The following is a 20,224-nucleotide window of genomic DNA, read 5'->3' as shown; positions in this document are numbered from 1 at the left end:
TTTGTTTTTTTTTAAATCTTAGAAAACAGTGAGGAAAATTCCTTCACACGAGAGTTTCTCTCTTCTTCTTTTTTTTTCTTCTCAAATCTCCACTGGGGTTGGAACTCCACTCCCCTTGTGGTTTTATAATTAAAAAAATCGGAATTAAAATTCAACATAATTACAACTATGTCACTCACTTAAGTAAAGTGGTTCATCGTCCAAAATAAGAAAACTAAAACATTTATTATCAATCGCAATCATCAAATAAAACCTAAAAATAACAAAAAACATAAAGAAGACAAAATCAGAGTCCAAAGAGTCCAGATTAGGAAGATCTGGTGGCTCGATGGCCTGATCGATAAGATCCAACAGTCGGATCGACACGAAATAAAAATCCTATGACTAAAATAGTCTCCTAAGCAGCCCACATGCATCATCCCAAAGTGAGGTCTTTCTGATGCATGTCCAATGCATGTGAGGTCTTTAAAATAGCCCGGCGGGCCCAATCTAGAACTCATCTACCATCCACAAAGAAAGTTGCGCTGATGTGGGTGGTCGTCTCCATCTCTGGAACACCCGAGTAGGTCCTCTGATGTCCCCATCAATTCCCCTTGGCTGAGAAGATTTCGCCTCTGGCGAAATAAAGTTGCAATAATGCACGAGGAGATCTGGATCTCATCGATGAAGCTCTGAATCTGTGATCCACGTACTATCTGATTTTGGTCTGCCCTTCCACTTGACAAGGTACTCCTGGTAACCGTCATGTCGTGTGGAAACCGCTTCTTCATCCAAGATATCCTCCATCTCCCCTATTCTCATAAGTATGGATGGTACGGATGATAAAGGTTGAGAAGAGGGGTCAGGTAATGGCTATGGCTTTTGAGACGGATCAGGAGCATCATTATCCAAGTTCATGTGAGGGTCAAGGGAAGGTCCATGAAATGGTATAAGATCTTCCACATTAAATGTGGAACCGATAGCCATGTTAGGTGGAAAATCTATCAAGTAAGCATTTGAACCCAGTCTTTTCAAGATTTTATATGGTCCAGCGTTACGGGCTTGTAATTTTTTTATGGTTCTCTGTGGAAACCTTTTTGGACGTATTTTAATCATGACTTCATCACCCATAACAAACTCTTTAAACCTATTGTGAGTCAGCAATCATTTTGTATGTTTCATTACTTGCATTGATTCTTTTTCTGATCTCCACATGCAAGTCATGCATATGTTGTATAGATGCATGTGCAGACTCTAAAGGCCTATGGAACACAGACGTGGGTATGCAATCTATAGGGGTCCTAGCTCATCTACTTGTCTTTCCAAATTCACTTCTTCCCCAGGACTCGTTTGATCGTGATGAAGATTTGGCAGAGTCAATGCGTGAATGTCCCGCACGGGTGTAAGCTCATCCGGTATGTCCTTTGGAATAACAACACTTGTCTCCTCCGATACCGGACTCACCTCAGATGGTAACTCTATATTAACCTCGGGTGTAACCTCAGGTGGCATCTCTATAATAACCTTTAGGTATAACCTCACTTGCTACGTGGGCATACAACATCAAATCAGTTTTAGTCCCTCTTTCAGACTATTTGGCATTAACTATAGGAAAAGACTCAAGCTAGAGTTTTGCCACACCTTCGGGACCACATTTGGGCGGGAGAGGCTTCAAGACAATCCTTTTACCCTCATATAGAAACGAACACATATTCAAGCGACCGAACAGTGTTGCGTCCCTATCATACAACTAAGGCCTACGCAAAATAATGTGGCCTATATCCATAGGCAAAACATCACACCACATGTCCATATAGGAACAAAACTGGATGGGAATGAGACAACGCTGAGAAACCAGAATTGAAGATGTGTCAACCCATGAGACTCGATAGGGCTGAGGATGAGGAACAACTAGCATACCTAAGCGGTCCACGGCGCGAGCAAAGACCACATTGATGCAACTGCCACTATCAATGATCACCTTGCAATTTTTGCCACCACACTTGGCATAAGTTTGGAAAATTGAATTCATGCGCCCATAATCACTTTCTACAATTTGGCTTAAAGCGCGGCTAATAATTGCAAGTGGCACAGTCTCAACTCCTTCAATTCCATCCCCGGCTTGTGATTGGACATCTTCCCCAGTGTCGGGGTTCGCCTGAAGGGGGGCTTCAAGCCATTTGATACGCACATTGGTCACAGTAAATTGAGTCGATGTGGTCTCATTGTGTGCTTCAATAGTTGTCAGATGATTGTTAATAGCGTTAAGGGCCTCAACAATTTGTTCTAGATTCATAGTGGGATGTAAGCCAAAACCACATCCTAAATGAGGGGGCATACAGAAGGACACTCTAAAGGAAACCCTAGGTCCTAGTTCAATGTGATGACAATGATAGTACTAACCTAGAGATCACGCTAAACACACTAACCAGAAAATTCAGCAAGTCACTATCCTCAAATCCTATGTTAAAAATTCAGCAAGATAGTAATCCGAGGGTGCCAAATAGAAAATTCTGCATGGGTGTAATTCGAAAATTACAAGCTGAAAATTCAGCAATTTGACAACCTGAAATTACTATGTTGAAATTTCAGCAATGGTATAAGTGGGGACACGAACTAAAAATTCAACAATAAGTTGCTCTAACAAAATTCAGCGATATGATCCCATATGCAATTGATGCAGGACAATTAACCACTTACTCTACAAGCTCGAACTGATAGAGCATGGTGAATTAATCCCTTTATCTCATAGCCCAAGCCCCATATCGCATGAGTTAGGACCTCGGCCGAACCCCCCTCGTGGCCCCCAAATCATATGGGTAACGCCTCACACGGGCTGCCCACCCCGAGTATGTCCCTGCATCCCACAAGCTACCCCACTCAACTCCAGTGTGAAAATGCCCCTGCATTAATCACCATTGGTGAGGAGTCTCGAACAGGAGACCTCCCGCTCTGATACTAATTTGATGTAGGACAATTAACTACTTGCTCTAAAAGCTCAAATTGATACAGCGTGGCGAATTAATCCTTTTATCTCATAATCCAAGCCCCACATCGCATGGGTTAGGACCTCGGCCAAACCCCTCTCGTGGGCCCCAAATCACATGGGTACCACCTCACACGGGTGGGGCCCGCTTCACACAGGCCGCCCACCCCGAGTGTCCCTGCATCCCATAGGCTACCCCACTCGAGTCCATTGTGAAAATGCCCCTACATTAATAGTGTTCACCCATTAGAAGTGTGAAAAATAGGGAAGATAGTAAATATAAATATAAATATAAATATAGCAATGGAAACTATTTAATACTGTTGCTCAAATTATTTCACTAAAATCATTGAAACCGTTAACTAATTTTTAATGAATTTTAGCAAAATGAAAAACGCATTGAACACATTAATTGATTTTATTGATTTAGTGAAAAATAATATGTAGCATAGGCTGTGTAGTGTGTAGAGTACACTATATGGAGCATAGCATGACCTGCAGCATACATTAAATAGTGTGTAGCGTACGCTACATGTCGACTTTTGTGCTATTTTCATGTGTTGCATACAGCATAGTTTGCATGAAGCATGAAGTGAAGCAGCAACAAATTCAGGTTAGGAGTGGGAAAGAGTCTCTTTCAAAATATAAACAAGTATAAATAGGTAGGAAGTGGGAACGAAAGTGATATTTTGAAGAAGGCATTTGAAGCGAGAGAGGCACCTAGTTAAAAGGATCTTGCAATATGCTATTTAAAATGTTGATAGTATGTACCATAGCATAGGCTGACAGAGTGTGTTGTGTGTAGCATAGACAGTAAAGTGCACCATGTAGCCTGTCACGTATGTAGTTACAATGCAGTATTTTCATGCTACACTATTCTGTGTAATGTACACTTAACTAATACCCACATTGATGATGAAAATACCCTCCCTTATATCTAATGAGGTTATTTAGTCACGGGCAATTTAGTAATTTCTACTGTTCTTATGGTTTTGGTTCTTTGCATTAAATTATCAAAGCCCATGTTGGGCATTTGATAGCTATGAGGGATTAAAAGGAAGTCATTTTTCACTTTGGTGAATCGTTTTCTAGTGTGAGATTGCATTGCTTAGTCGTATGTGTTTCCATGGGTCTAGCATGTCTTGCTATGTTTCCTTTTCATCTTATCAGATTTCTGGTGCTTTCAACAGCATAAAAAATGCTCCCATAACAGGAGAAACATTAAAATTGTAAGGAAGAAAGACTGTGTCATGAAGTAATTGGTCCATAGAGGTTATAATGTAATTGATAAATTAATCATGAATTGATAAAATCACCAGCTATTAAATGAGTTTATATATAAGTAGCAAACAAATAAGTATTGACTAGGGCCTAAGATAATGGAGACACTAGTCTGCATGCATAATCCCTTGCCAATCCAAACAAGAACTGTCAGGATAAAATCACCAACCTCATTCGTAAATAGATAAGAGAGACGGGCAACCAATTCATCCCATGTTTCCTGCATGGTAAGTTTATTTGTTGTAGGTTGGATACCTAGCTGCATGAGAAATCAATGAACAAAGGGGCAATTACATAAGAAAATGGCAAAGATAAGACTCTTTTTAAAACATGCGAAAAGTTATTACCAGGTATAGATGCCAACAGAGAAACAAGAGAAGAAAAGAACAAAAAGTTCTCAACATATAATTGCATCATGATCTTATTGGTGCAGCATTGTCTAACATTGCTAGAAACACAAAGCTTCTCTTTTTAATGGTATCAGTTCTTTTATTTAAAGAAAAAAAATATAAACATGTATACGAGGATCTAAGGGAAAGGCAACAAAGAGATAACTAAAGGAGGCCATCTCATTACTATGCTTTGCCTAGAGAGACTGCTACAGAAATTAGCCTCACCAATATGGGGAAAAAAAAAATCATAGGTTAAAAAAGGAATAAGGAAGATCAGCACAGCCCCTACGCAAGGATGACAAGCACAAATCGAGAAATGGTCCCAAAAAAAAAAAAAAAACAAGGAATATGAAGTTCAAAATAAAATAATAAGATGTGTTCGCAACACATGGCAAATGATATTTTACTCATCTCCCAAATGATGTAGCATAGGACATATTCTAGTTCATAATGTTAGGAATTAATTTCAAGAACAGAAAATGGCTATAATAAAAGGGATTGTTGAAGAGATCTCAGCACCCTAGCAGGGCACCACACCACTAAAGAGTACAATAGAACTAGGGGATCACACCTCTTTCCTAAATCATAAAATCAGTTGTTTGGCTTCTCTGCCTCTTCTTGCTCCCTACCTATGGAACCACACCATTTGCTACGATAGAACTAGGGGAACACACCTCTTTCCTAAATCATAAAATCAGTTGTTTGGCCTCTGCCTCTTCTTGCTCCCTACCTATGGAACCACACCTTTTGCCTAACGTCATTTGTTGTTGGCCTCTCATCCTCCCTCCCCACCTAGGGAATCACACCATTTTCCTATTTCAATCCTAACATCAATTATTGGCCTAACATCAATTGTTGTTCTCGGCACAGCTACACCTAACTCAGACAAAACCAAGAAGGGGTTATTTGAGTCGGGGTTATTTGTCGTCACGGTGGTGCAGCCCAGATCAGTTCTGATCGAAACCAAGATGACTCAACCAACCGAGTCATTTAAACCACGATATCAGATCACTTGTGGGGTACATTAATCTGGTTGAATAGACTGTATATGTATCCAGCGACCGCTCTTGTCATCTGTACAAATCATGAGTTCCATATCCTGAACCGAGAAGTGATGGTGGGGACTAGTTTCATCAATTCACTGTTTTGGAAAAGAAATTGCTTTCGCTCCACTTGTTGATGTTATCATACAAGTTGGCTGACATAACTTTTGCTGGAGTCCGCTGCATACCACATCCCTCCTGCTTGAATTCGCATGCAACCCAAAAAATCCATTGTCTTCAATGTCCTTTCTAGCCCTTGAATTGTTCGCTCTGATCTTCATGTCATGATTGACATACCCACATTTGCCTTGATGCACACCTTAGCTGGTTCTGTTGATCCACCATCATTCTGTCTTTCATTGTTTTAGTAGATCCAATTTCATCGATTCATGTTTTGATTATTCTTCAGATCTGTTTGTTGAACCTTGTTTGCTCTGCTCATCGACCCCAAGGAATCATTCTCCAAAGCACGAGCATCTCATCTTAAGTGGGCTTGCCATGATGAATTTGATAATTTTGTTTTTGCCTCCTTGGGATGAATTTCTTCTTAAAATTTCTATCAATTACCATCATAACAATGCTTCCATGTCCCACTCTCAAGTTTTAAAAAGATCATCCAGTGAATCCAAATTGCTTGCTAAAATTTAACCCAAGGAATTGAACTTGCTCTAATATCAAAAGTGTTTTAGGTAAAGAATGCTAGCTGACTCACGGGGGGTTTGGGCGAACAGCAAGCGTCGTAGGTGTGCTCCCCATAGACGCGACTTCGATTCCCCTCCCTAGGATTACCCGATGCACGTGGTTTGTAGGTGATTGCGTGCATCCACAGGGAATAGTCTCGCCTCAAAATGGGGTGGGGATACTCTGACGTCATCAAAAAAGAAAAAAAGAATGCAGCTAATAAACACAAACACTATTTAACATATTTTAAGAAAAAAAAAAACATGCACATTATCATTCACACCAAGCAACATTATGCACCACACCTGAAGAGTTGATTAATCTTCACCAATTCATCAATTAACTCTTCTATAGACAGATCCATCAAAAAGTCCATAACTATTGTGAAGCACACACTAGTAAGTTTCATTGATCTACCTCTCAATCTATCCATTAATTCTTTTATAAATCAGGCTATCAATCTGCCTTATGATCCGTCAACAAATACATCCACAACCATAGATTTATCCACAGATTCATCCATTGAGGCTTCATTTGATTCTTCCGCCTATTTCTCTTGAAGGTCTTCTTTAGTGGGGATTATGGTTGCACGAAGTGTGAAGCGAAGTGACAACAAATTCTGGTGCGGGAGCAGGGAAGCATCCTTTTCAAAATGTAAACAGGTATAAATAGATAGGAGTCAGGATTGAGAGTCCAGAGCAGGGATTCAAAGCAGTGGCAGCACCTAGTTAGAAGATCTGCAACCAAGGGGGAGATAACATCCATATCTTCTCAGACATTGGTGTCATTATGACCCATTTCCTATCCTTCAGGAATGAAAAATTATTCTTCTCCCCATTGTAGAAAGCATTTCCATTCTGCCCGATTCTCCAAGAAAATTATCACAATGACTTGCGAAACTAATCACGAACCGCACATCTTCAGAGTGAAATTCTCCAAAATAATACATAAAACAGCCACAACAAGTTGTATATTCTTCACACTTCAGAAAACAACCTAAATTTGACCATTTTGTTATCATTTACTCGGGGATGAATTTTTCATAACCATTTCCATCAGTTACCATCTTCAAGATCTTTCCATGTACCATTTATCTAGTTTATAATAGATCACTCAACAAATCCATATCATTTGCCAAAATTTATTTCAAGGAATTGGACTTGTTCTGATATCATAACTGTTGTAATGAAAGAATGAAACTAATAAAACGAACACCATTTAATGTCAGAAACACGCACATTTATCATTCACACCTTGACCTGGTTAGCATCACATCAACAGACTTTGAGCATCACAGCCAAAGAGTTGACTAATCCTCGCCAATCCATCCATTAACTCTTTTATGGACAGATCCATCAGCAGGTTCATACCTATTGAGACGAAAGCAGTAGCAAGTTCCACTGATCTACTTGTCAGTCCATCAGGTTGTCAATCCGCCATATGATCCATCAGCAAATACATCCATAACCATAGATCTCTTTACAAATTATCCATTCTTCCTTCAATTCTTCCATTGATTTCTCTCTCACATCTTCTTTTAGGGGATTCATTAACATTGATATCTTCTCAAACGTTGACTACATTGTGACCCTTTTTTATCCTAGAGGAACAAGTATTCTTCTCCACATTGTGGAAAGCATTTCGATCGTGCATGATCACCCAAGAAAAATATTGGACTGATTTATGAGAATGATCATGCACCATACATCTTCAGAGTAGAATTTCTCCAAGAGAATATATCAAACACTAACAATAAGTCTGATGTTCTTCACACTTTGGAAAGTAGCCCACAACGACAATTTTGTTATCGCCACCTCAAGAATGAAGTTTATAACTATCTCCATCAATTATCATCCTAACAATTCTTCAATGAACCAATCTTCTAGTTTAAATAGACAAGCCCATTTTTTGGATAACCAAAATTTATTAAGAAAATAGAGAGAGAGAGAGAGAGAGAGAGAGAGAGAGAGAGAGAGAGAATATAGGAGAAGAGGACACCTGAGAGCCTCAGACAGAAGACAACTAGGGAAAAAATACAGGACTCAGTAAAATAGAACCAATAAAACCAGGAAGGAAAAAAAAGAAAAAGAAAAAAGAAGCCTACTTCTAATAGCTGACTCTTCCATCGATTGATTGGAAATTGGCACTAACAGCTCCGATCTTTGCCAAATTAACCGACTTGCCATTTGCTTCCCTGGGAACCTCTTTCAAACATAAGTCAGCCAATTCCTTGATGTGAAAGATTCCATGGATGGGAACCAGAGTTCACCCATGCAATTGCATTGGATTCCCCTTCGAAAACAGCCAGGAAAAAGCTGAATATAATTGTGATCTTGACAACATGAAGAAAAGTTGAGGTTTTGGAAATTTTGGAATGTGTAAGAACAATTTTTCTGGAAAATTAAACAGCTTTGATTCAATAGAATCCCGCACCTGACCACCCACCCGAACAGGCCCAGGATTCCACATCAAAATGGATTTTGAAAAATTCCCAAGGGGGAACTTCTAGCTACCGACGACTTTCACCTTCTGCCAATTGCACTAAATCACTTCATCACAGCTAGACACCAGTAAGGAAGCAGAGGACCCTCAAAACTTTATGTTGGATTTTTCACCCACCTCACTAGCAAATTAAAAAATTGAGTTTAATCAAACTCGCTGACTTTTTCTACCACTGAGAATCCTATCATTCTCTTGAGCCAAAGGGACCAGATTTTTAGCATCCACTACCATAATCCACAGAAACCTACCAATTGATCCCCAAGCATCGGTCATCCAGCCATCCACTAGATCGAGCACCAACTCCAGGAAGACCCACCGAATGCCAAACTTTTCTACGACAACCCTCTAAACTATCCTAAAATATACGCAATGAATTCAGAGATGGTTCACAATCTCTACATCCGCACAACACATACTGCAGCTGTTAGGTAGAGGCATCCCTCTCCACTTAATCCACTGTGAGGATATCTTATCAAGCAAGACCAACCAAAGAAAGCACTGACTTTCAACAGGACTGCTGACTCCCAAACTTTGACAAAAGCTGAAGCCCTCGCTGATATATCTACCAATAACCCGTGGATGAGTGAGCTCATAAAAAAATGCCTTTTGGCTCAAGCCCATAGATTCTCGTCACATCCAACCCCAGAATGTAGATGAGCTTCAGCAGATTTAGCAACTGAGATAAGCATGCAATTTCCTCATCCATAAGAGTATGACTGAAAGAAGAGCATCACACCATCACACTACCCACCTGCTGGAAAAATTGGTCAGCCATCGGCCCTTTCTTATCAGCAGTCAAATTTTATTTTCAAAACATTTGCATATCAGCACATGACCAACCCAAACATATTCAACTTGCTATGATATCAAAACTGTTATATGGAAAGAACTCAACTAATAAAACAAAGAATTTATAACATCAGAAAAAAAATTACCATTTGTACTTTGACATAGAGTTAATTAATCTTCACCAATCCATCCATTAATTCTTTTCTAGATAGAACCATCACCAAGACCACGCCTATTGTGATGCACAAACTAGCAAGTTCCATTGATCTACTCGTCAAATCTGCCCATTAACTCTTTTATAAATCAAGCTGTCAATTAGCCTCCCGATCCATCTTTCTGTTTGCTTGTCCATCATACAAAACCATAGATCTATTGGCAGATTTATCCTTTGATGCTTCCTTTGAAACTTCAATTGATGCTTCCTTTGAAACTTCAATCGATTTCACTTGTATGTCTTATTTTGGAGGATTGATTGACATTCGTATCTTCTCAGACATTGACTTCGTTGTGACCATTTCCTATCCTTCAGAAATGAAAAAATGTTCTTCTCCTAATTGTCAAAAGCATTTTTATCTTGCATGATTGTCCAAGAAAAGCATCCCAGTGACTCATGATATGATCGCACACCACATATCTTTGGAATAAAATCCTCATCAAGAATACATCAACCAGAAACAACGGGTTGCATATTCTTCACACTTTGGAAAATTACCTAAATTTGACAATTTTGTCACTGCCTCGGGGATGAAGTTCTTATAACTATTTCCATCAACGACCAATCCTTCCAAGTATCATTCTAGTTTTGAATAGATCACTCCATGAATCCATAACGTTTGCCAAGATTTATCCAAGGAATTGAATTTGCTCTACTCAACAATAAAATGAACAGTATTTAATGTAAGAAAACATGCACATTTATCATTCGTACCTTGATATTGTTAGCATAACACCTATCACCCTTGAGCATCACACCAAAGAGTTTATTAATCTTTGCCAATCCATTGATTAACTCTTTTATGGATGGATCCATCAGCAACTCGATACCTATTGTGACAAACACACTAGCAAGTTCCATTGATCTACTAGTCGATCCGTCCATTAACTCCTTTTTATAGATCAAGCCATCAATCCGCTTTTTGATCTCTGTCTTATTTGGCTTTTGATCTATCAACAAGTACATCCGTAACCAGTGTTCGAAATATCGGTATCGTGTTATGCATCGCATCCTTGGGATATAGATACGTATCGGTTATCACACAGGATATATCGTTTGTATAAAGTAATTCATCACACATTTTGGGAAACATGGGGAAACATTGGGGAAATGGTTGAATTTTTCAATGAAACTTCAGGGATTGTTAAAAAAGACCTTAATACACACTTTGAAATTATAACATCTCAGAAAAGAAGTGCACATAATAGGTTTCTTTGGTATAGGGTCCTAAGCTATGCGTTGTCTGATTGAACTAATGTAACTATATTCAAATTGAATGCATAGCATTTAGAGTGTATGTGATGATCATTTCATCAAACACTCCTAAATATTTCGAAATTAGTCTCAATTGACAGCTGGCTGAAGGAAAATTTCGAAAAAAATATTATTTTAATAATTTTTAATTTAAAAAAAATTATTTTCCAAACATTGATAAGGACTTAACAAATCAATAGATCAGTTGTCATACATGCTTGATTGCAACATTGCGAGCAATTTGGGAGAAATTGGGAATTTTTCAAAATTTTCTCCAATTTTCCCCAAATCAGACCACCTACACTCAAATTTCAAAATTAGAGTGTATGTGATGATCATTTTATCAAATACTCCTAAATACTATGAAATTAGTCTCAATTGACAACTGGTTGAAGGAAATTTTTGAAAAAAAAAAACATGAAGGACCAAGGTTGGTTGGTTGACGTGATTGATTCTTAACCTTTTAAGTCAAAGGTTCGAGGAGTTGGTACCACCATCTTTTTTCAAAAAAAAAAAAAAAACATGAAGAACCAATGGATATCAAAATCAAAGCTCCAACTCTATGATTTTCATGCAAATCATGAAGAACCAATGGATTTATAATCATTTGACACTGATTTAACATAATTTCAACAAAAAAAAAAGGAGATCGAAAATTGAAAATGCTCACCGGATTGAACATGTGGGATATATCGACACTACTTGTATGTTTCGTATCACACAGGTGGGATACAAGATATATCGTGGGATATATCCCATGCGATAATCGATATGTATCCATATCCCAAGGGTGTGATACATAATGCAAAACCGATATTTCGAGCACTGATATCGGCCGATATCGTTGAGACTTAAAACACTGATTGGAAGTGGATGAAGTTTTTGCTTACACAGACACGAAGTTTATTCCACATAGGGTTAAGTCAATTTACTGGACAAAAACATAGAGAGGAATCCACATTCTAATCAGTTTTGACCAGTGTTTTGAATAGCGTATAGCGTAGAGTTTGGCCCTCTATAGCATGTAGCTTAATATTTTCTTATTAAAACAATAGAAAATTATGATAAAATTTACAAAATGCATAATTCCTACGAGTTCTTGACTGCAAATCTAGATTATCAACCACATATTTTCATGAAAAATATGTCTCTCTGCCTTCAGACATCTCTAAGTGTGACCAATTTTTTTATTCATTGAAACATCACAAATTCACAATATGGACCACTATTTGGATGGTCCGAATTGATCTAAGTGCTCTATCCACGATATGGACCACAATTTGGATGGTCCGAATTGATCTAATGTAGCACCACGTGTGATAGGGATGAGTCACCACTATTTTAAAATAGGTGTTGAACTAGCATAGAAGAAGCACTTAAAAAATGAGATTTCAGGTAGTGTACGCTACATGCCATGTAGCTTACACTACTAAGGGAGCTACGATACTTGCATACGTTACGAAGCGTTTTAGCTATGCTGCACTACAAGCGCTACCGAAAACACCTTTGTTGGCCCCCCTTTATGTATAGGAAGGCCTCCTATGTCTCTATGAGACAAGGTCATAAAAAGGTTTGAGAAGCATCTTGCAAGATGGAAATGTAGATATTTATCTTTGGGTGGTCGTCTCACCCTCATAAAGGTTGTTGTATCAAATCTTCCATTGTACTTCATGTCCTTATTCAAATGTCTGGCTTCAGTTTTGGCTAATCTAGAAAAGTTAAGATGGGATTTCCTATGGCATGAGAAGGAGGAGAAGAAATTCCACCTAGTCAAATGGAAAGAGGTGTGCAAGCATATTCAAGAAGGTGGAGCCAGGGTATGAAGTGCAACGGAAGATTCGATAGAGCAGCCTTTATGAGGGTGAGACGACCGCCCAAAGATAAATATCTACATTTCCATCTTGCAAGATGCTTCTCAAACCTATCGATGACCTTGTCCCATAGAGACATAGGAGGCCTTCCTATACACAGAGGGAGGCCAACTTAGGGAAGTGGATCTAGAGACTAGGGACTGAAAGTGGGAGTCATTAGAATAAGTTAATCAAAAGCAAATATAGCAGTTCAGAGGGAGGTTGGTGGACCAAGGATTCATCATCTTATAGGGCTTTGGCCCTTTAGAGGGGTGTGTTATCCATGAAAAAGGAGGTTCTCAAAGGTATCGGGTTCAATACAGGGAAGGGGGATAACATTCGGTTTTGGGAAGATATTTGGGCGGGAGACGTGGCCTTGAAAGAAGATTTTCCGAATATATTCCGTCTCGCTCCTAATCAAGCTATATTAGTAGCTAGCTGTTATACTGTCCTCGGCGGGAAAACAGAGTGGAACATGGTGTGTGGAAGAAATTTACATGTTTAGGAGATCGAAGAGAATGTGTCCCTCCTTGACCGCATTTACAGAATCAAGCCAGATCAGCTCAGTGCAGACTAATCTGGAGGTTCGACAAATCCGGTAAATTTTCGGTAAAGTCGATATACAACCTGTTGGACAGCGATTCTTCCTTCAAAGAAGAATCCTTAACAAATCAGATTTGGAAATATCCGGTCCCTCCCAAGATTGCATCCTTTGGATGGCTGGTCGGAAAGAAGAAGATACTCACGGTCGACAATTTGAGAAAAGGGGGGATGATTATAGTTAATGTGTGTCTATGTTGCATGGCGGACGAAGAGTCGGTTGATCATCTTCTTGTTCACTGCTCCTTTATCAACCAAATCTGGTCAGAATTTTTAAGCTGCTTTAGAATGAGTTGGTCTTTTCCTGATACGGCAGATCAACTCTTAAAGGCGTGGCATGGTGTCAGACTAGGCAAGCATAGGACTTTGTTATGGAGAATGGCTCTACTGGTTGTTTGGTGGTCGGTTTCGGAAGAAAGAAACGGGAGATGCTTAAGGGATGTTTCCAATTCTGTGGAGTCTATAGTTTGTAGAGCAAAATGTCTAATGGTAGGGTGGGCTTCAAATGTAGATTATCTTAAGGGCTATGATTTTCTCTTTCTTGGAGCCTAGGGGGCCCGCTTCCTCAGTGGCCTTGTTCTCTCTGTTTGTTTTCCTTTTTTATCATATTAATATAAATCTCGTGATCTTTCAAAAAAAAAAAAAAAAAACATCTGAGATAGTTTTTTTTCCCATGATACGTGCTTCATGCGTACAAGATGGTGAATCACCTTCCTATCCATTTAAGGATGGAAAGAGAAACTAGTTTATTAGTCCTCTTGAGATTCATTGGCTGTTCCAAAAGAAGCTTGCCAAGGTAGTGATAGGACAGACTGTTTTCCATCATGAGTATTAGGAAGGAATTCACTGGACTCCTGGAAGATAGAAGAAGAAGAGATGGGAAAACACTGACCAATAGTAACACAAGAAAGTTGAAATTCACAGTGAAGTAGAGATTCCCACCACCCAGTTGTAAGCACAATTTTTGGTAGCTGGTTCTGTCTGAGATTGAGAGTTCTTATATAACTCGCTGAATGGTGTATAAGATTTAAACAGAACAAAATGAGCACTCTTAGATAAGGATAGAGAATCTTCTTTCCTCTTACAGCTGCTGGTCATGGATTGGAATTTGAAAAACGTCATCAAGTAGGTGTCATCTCTTGATGTCAGTCTATGGAAACTATATTTCATCGTCAATGAGATTTGGGGAAGCTATTATCAATATTAGACTTTTCATTGTGCAGTCAGGGAAGTCAATGAAATTGCCAACGAAGTTGCCACGGAGTAATCAACAATGTTATATGTCTCATTGTGCCAAATAGTCAAGGAGGCAAAAAATATTGCCAAATGTCAACGATCTTCCCAAGGAAGGAGTGGCAAGATTGCCCCCTTTTGTACTCTTGCATGTTTTACTCTCTCTCTCTCTCTCTCTCTCTCTCTCTCTCTCTCTCTCTATTTATGAATTACAACTATTGATAAGAAAATTTAGTAATTAGAAAGCAGCCATATGAACAATCTAAAGCTCCTCTTCATGACGCAGTCATTAATCACACCACTCGTACATAGAGATAAAAAGATGAATTAAAAGGAGGAAGTAAATAAGAGAGAGTAAAGTACATTACAAGCAATATGATCGCACCTTTTCCAGAGCCATCTTTGCAGCAGACTGCTCTGCATCCTTTTTTTTGGAGAAGGTCTCCGAAGTAACCGAAAATTCAGGAAGCTCCAAAAAGCAGCGAAACAAAGACCGGCACTGTTGACGGATAGCCAATCCAGGGCAGCCATTTTGGACAGCCTCCTGGACCTCTTCTATCTTATAACATGCCTTGTCACCATATTTCTGGTGTATAAGTGCCTTTGGAGTAAGTGTAGCCCTTTTTGCTACAGGGGGCTGAGTTTCTCCAATTTCCATTGCGAGCCCCTCGGGATATATAAATATTAAATAAATTACAAAACCGCTAACTTCTGCTCCTGTTTGACAAGAAATGTGACATTGAAATGAATCACTAATGGTGAACACATAATCTCAATTAAAAATAAAAGTATAAATGCCTAATTTAAACAACTGGCAAAGTAACTATTGACTACAAACAAGTACCCTTGATTTTTATTTTTATTTTATTTTTTGTGCTTTAAAGTTGAAATTACTATTTCAAAATGGCAAAAAATATTACCAGATTTCAACTTACAAAAACCCTGGATTGGCTTACGCTTTAAAATTTGATATCAAATGTGACACCCAAATCAATCACTATTGACAAATTAAGACAACTTCACTATTGACAAATTAAGACAACTATATCCAGACAGTAATCTCGTGGGATTACAGAGATGCACTAACTATCTTGCAATCAAATTTATAAAAAAAAAAAAAAAAAAAAAACATTATATTGTGGGATCAAACTTACAAGTCACGCAATGAAACTTTGAAAGAGATTGATTGAGCAAAGATTAAGATGAGACAAATGTATCAGAAAATCACTTTGGATTTATGTCAAGAAGGTCAGCCATTGAGACTATTTTCCTACACAGACAACTAATGGAGAAATATGGAGAGGAGAGGATCTTCATATGGTCTTTATTTACTTAGAGAAGGCATATGATAGGGTCTTTAGAAAAATAATCCAATAGGTGAAGGTAAAGAAGAGTCTCAAGAGGATATATTGACATAATTACGAATTTGATAGGCAGTAACAAATGTGAGGACTACTAGTGCAGTGATTTTTTATTTTATTTTTTTTTTGGGGGTGTTTCAGATTAGCCACCTTCAATGTGCAGATGATACCCTTCAATTTTGCGATGTGAATACGGCCTCGATAGATAATCTTCAAAAAATCATTGCTTATTTTGAAGCGGTTTCAGGGCTAAGTATCAATGTCACCAAAAGTGAAATGCTCAGAGCCCATGTGGATAGTGAGGAGCTGTCATAGTTGGTTGTTGCTTTTTATTGTTAAAAAGGGGCTTTTCCTTCATCTTATTTAAGATTGCCCCTTTACATAGGTAAGCTGGCTAGACACTTGTAAGATAGGGTTATTGAGAAGATTGAGGAAGCTTTTGAGCTAGAAGCACCATTATTTGTCTTTGGGAGGTCGCTTAACCCCTATTAAAGCTATCGTTTTTTTTTAATACACAGGCGTACTTTATGTCGTTATTCAAATGCCCTAAGTCAATTTTGGATATGTTGGAAAACAAGAAAAGTGTGAAGAGACTTCTTGTGGCAAGGGGCTGAGGAGAAAAACAAGTTTCATCTCCTCAAGTAAGAAGATGTGTGCAAGCTGATTACTGAAAGCAGAACTGGTTTAAAGGATCTAGGAACTAGAACTATAGCGCTCCTTGGGAAGTAGCTATGGAGATTTAGCACCAAAGAGGGAAGGTTAAGGAGGGAGCTTATTGCAACCAAATATAGCAAGCAGAAGGGTGGATGGAGAGTGAACAGATCATCTCTCTACCGCAATTCTAATATTTGGAAAGCAGCAGCATCGGCAAAGCATTTGTTTCACAAAGGAATTTCCTTTCTGACGACCGTTGTTATTCAATATGTGGCAGTTATGTGGTGTGGTCTCCCCCTTGCCATAGGGATCTAACAGATGAGGAGATTATGGAGCTTACCATGTTGTTGGATCGATTGAAGAATGTTGTCCCCTCAGCTCGAGAAGAGGATTCGATGGTTTGGCATGTGCATAGTTTGGGCCGCTTTTCCATCCACCCTTTCTACAGTATGGTGCATAAGACACTCCTCATACCTCCCTTTCTGTTCCATCTGTGGTATTATGGAGCTCCTCCAAGGCCGCCAACCTTCGTCTGGCTGGTGAGAAGAAAGAGAGTGCTAACAATCAATAATTTGCAAAGAAGATCCCTTGCCTTTTCCCAACATCTGTTTGATGTGCATGAGGCAAAGTCAATTGATCACCTCTTCATTAACTACACTTTTCTCGAAATGTGTGAAAGCACTTTTTGGATACTTTTCATACCAGTTGGGTGATGCCGAAGTCTATTATGCATCTTTTATGGGCTTGGCATGGAGTAAGGATGGGGAAAGTTGGGAAAGTCGTGTCAAGATTGTTTATTTTGGCAATTTTTTGGTCCATTTGGGGGATTGTAATGGGTGTTGTTTTTGGAATAGGAATTCTTCGCTAAAAGGGGTTATTAGGGAAGTTAAATGCAATGTTTTGGGTTGGGAATCTTATGTAAAGGCAGTCAAATTTGTCAATCTCTCCTATCTCTCTTTTTTTGTTTTTTTTTTTTTTTTGGAGATGTAGGGTCAGGTTGTATTCTTTTGTGCTTTTTGGCATGCTTTTAATAAATTTCAGTATTCTCTAAAAAACTAATACTCATAGTAAATCCCGTGTAACAAACTCTGATTTGCCAAAATTTAAACACATGCACAACATAACAACAATAAGAAGCAAAATTATCAATATGAATAAGCAACAATTTTTAGAAAGGCTAAAAACACTGCAACTGTTGTATATCACGATCTTTAACTTACACAAATATATCATCGTTAGAAATTCAAAAATCTTCGTGAAGAACTAGATTCTAGACCATTCCTTAGAACAGACTAGAGAAGGAACGAGTGAAAGAATTAAAAAATAAATAATAATAAAAATTTGCCTTTTGAGGCAAGTCATAGTGGCAACATTGTGGGTGTCTTCCTAAAAAGTAAGCAAAAGACCAAACCAGGGTTCAACATATCTGAATGTATCACTTCAAAATCAGAATTTATCACAATAAGTTCATTGCCAATAACAGTTTGCTACGTAGTATGTCATTGGGAAGTATTATTTGTGTAGGTCTATATCATCTATTCATTCCAATACAAAAGCATAGTATCCGGATGTCTCGTCAATGCATTCCTCCCCACGTAATTTGACATTAAGTATTATGCTAGGATTCATAAATCATAATTATTGTATCAAATCAAGAATGTACTCCCATGATAAATTAATATGACAAAACAGTGTGGTCAAACAATATTTTGAACCTTGATCAAAACAACCCGAGAAAAATACCTACTCAAAGAAACACATAAGGCTTCATGAGTAAGAAATAGCTTCTAGAACCCTAACACCTGTAGAAACCATAAAAATCCAAAAAAGGATTAGTAAAAAAAAAAAAAAAAACCATGCATTTATTATTTTTCAAGAACATTGCAGGAAATCATCAAAATCTGAGAAAGAAAGCAACAAGAGATGTTTGTTGCTCGCAGAATCTCAAAACCCTAAAAATCGTTCCAAGAAAAAAAAAAAAAAAAAATTTGCTCGCGGAATCTCAATACCCTAAAAATCACTCGCACAACAATCAAAATCCATCAAAATCTTGCCAAGAACATCGCCAAAAACAATCAAAATAAGCTGCAAAACCTTGAAAGCTTAAATTGAAGGAAGCCAGAAATAAATCCATTGAAAGGTGTGTGTGTGTGTGTGTGTGTGTGTGTAGCCGAATGCTCAGCTGCACACCAGTTCGTACAGAATTCATGCGAACTTTTTGAGAACTCATCATACGTGATGTGAGTCTAAAATCTGAACGGTCCACGTGATGCAGCACCCCATGAAACCCCCAGGGCCTAACTTTTACTTTGATCCAAAACTTTGGTGGGCCAGGAAAAAACAAAACAGTTTCCTCCCTTCATTTGCATCTCTCTTTGCTATGGCTCTCTCTCTTTGCTATGGCTCACCAGACTCTCTCTCTCTCTCTCTCTCTCTCTCTCTCTCTCTCTCTCTCTCTCTCTCTCTCTCTCTCTCTCTCTCTCTCTATATATATATATATATATATATATATATATATATATATATATATATATATTGTATTTACATATTTTCGTTTGAAGAATTTCAATATCCTAGAGATTGTTGCAGAATCCCTAAAAATCCACGAAAGCTTAAAAGTTAGGGAAAATCATGCATTTCACGAACATTGCTAGAAAGTATCGAAGTCAGGGGCGGGAAATTTCTCCAAAACTAAAAACATTGCAGAACCTACAAATCCAACAAAACGTAAGAGAAATAGGGAGAAAAATCATGATTTGATGAATTTTTCGCTAAAATCACCAAACTCGGTAGCCGAAATTACCAAAAATAACATAAAACCCTAGAAATCGTTTCAGAAGTCCTAAAAGCCCATCCAAAGGCTGGAAAAACTAGGAAAACCATCAATTCAAGCATTCCTCAAGAGAATTGCTAAAACCTATCAAAATCAGTAGCCGAGTTCCTCAAAAAGACCCTAAAACCATAAAATTCGCTGCAGACAGCTTAAAACCCCATCAAATCGTCAAAAGAACCAAGGTAACCATTAACGTAACGAATTTTTAAGGAAATTGCACGAAATCATCAGAATCGATTGCTAAAATTACCAAGACTTGGAAGAATTTATAAAGAGATAGTGAGATGGAAGGAGAAGAAAATTCGGGGATTTTTCTTTCTTTTCACTGCAGAGAAAAAGTCGAGTTTCGTACCAGGAGAGGAGGAAGGAGGGAAAGTGCTTAAAAATAAAAAACGAAATCCCTTCGGGTGTCCTACTAACTATTAATTGTACGCGGAATTGGATTGTGTACGTACGCTAAGGGTACTGAGTTGACGTGTTACGACCTTATTGGCTCTAAGATGTGGAGCCGCTTCCCTCTTGGCTTCGTTTTTCTTTCTCCCTCTTCCGTGAAAGGAGGAAACGCTGCCCCT

The 20,224-nt window shown here is 38.4% G+C and overlaps 1 protein-coding gene across 7 annotated transcripts in view; it reads right to left on the bottom strand.

Moving 5' to 3' along the window:
* Positions 1-20,012, bottom strand: part of LOC131244483 (small RNA 2'-O-methyltransferase) — a 41,462-nt gene extending 21,450 nt beyond the window's left edge. The window contains exons 1-3 of one of the 7 annotated variants that reach the window (XM_058244057.1): positions 19,903-20,012; positions 15,190-15,521; positions 4,416-4,505 (exon numbers count right to left, since the gene is read on the bottom strand). In XM_058244057.1, coding sequence (XP_058100040.1) covers positions 4,416-4,505; positions 15,190-15,462 — 363 coding nt within the window. In that variant the 5' untranslated portion in view covers positions 15,463-15,521; positions 19,903-20,012. Of the gene's footprint in view, positions 1-4,415; positions 4,506-8,795; positions 9,616-15,189; positions 15,522-17,159; positions 17,356-17,460; positions 18,044-19,902 lie in introns of those variants that run through there. The other 6 variants (XM_058244066.1, XM_058244063.1, XM_058244070.1 and 3 more) reach the window with 6 other exon arrangements.
* Positions 20,013-20,224: the final 212 nt, after the last annotated feature.

Source organism: Magnolia sinica, chromosome 1 (assembly GCF_029962835.1).
Source record: "Magnolia sinica isolate HGM2019 chromosome 1, MsV1, whole genome shotgun sequence".
Taxonomy (NCBI): domain Eukaryota; kingdom Viridiplantae; phylum Streptophyta; class Magnoliopsida; order Magnoliales; family Magnoliaceae; genus Magnolia; species Magnolia sinica.
This window is presented reverse-complemented; position numbering and strand designations above follow the sequence as displayed.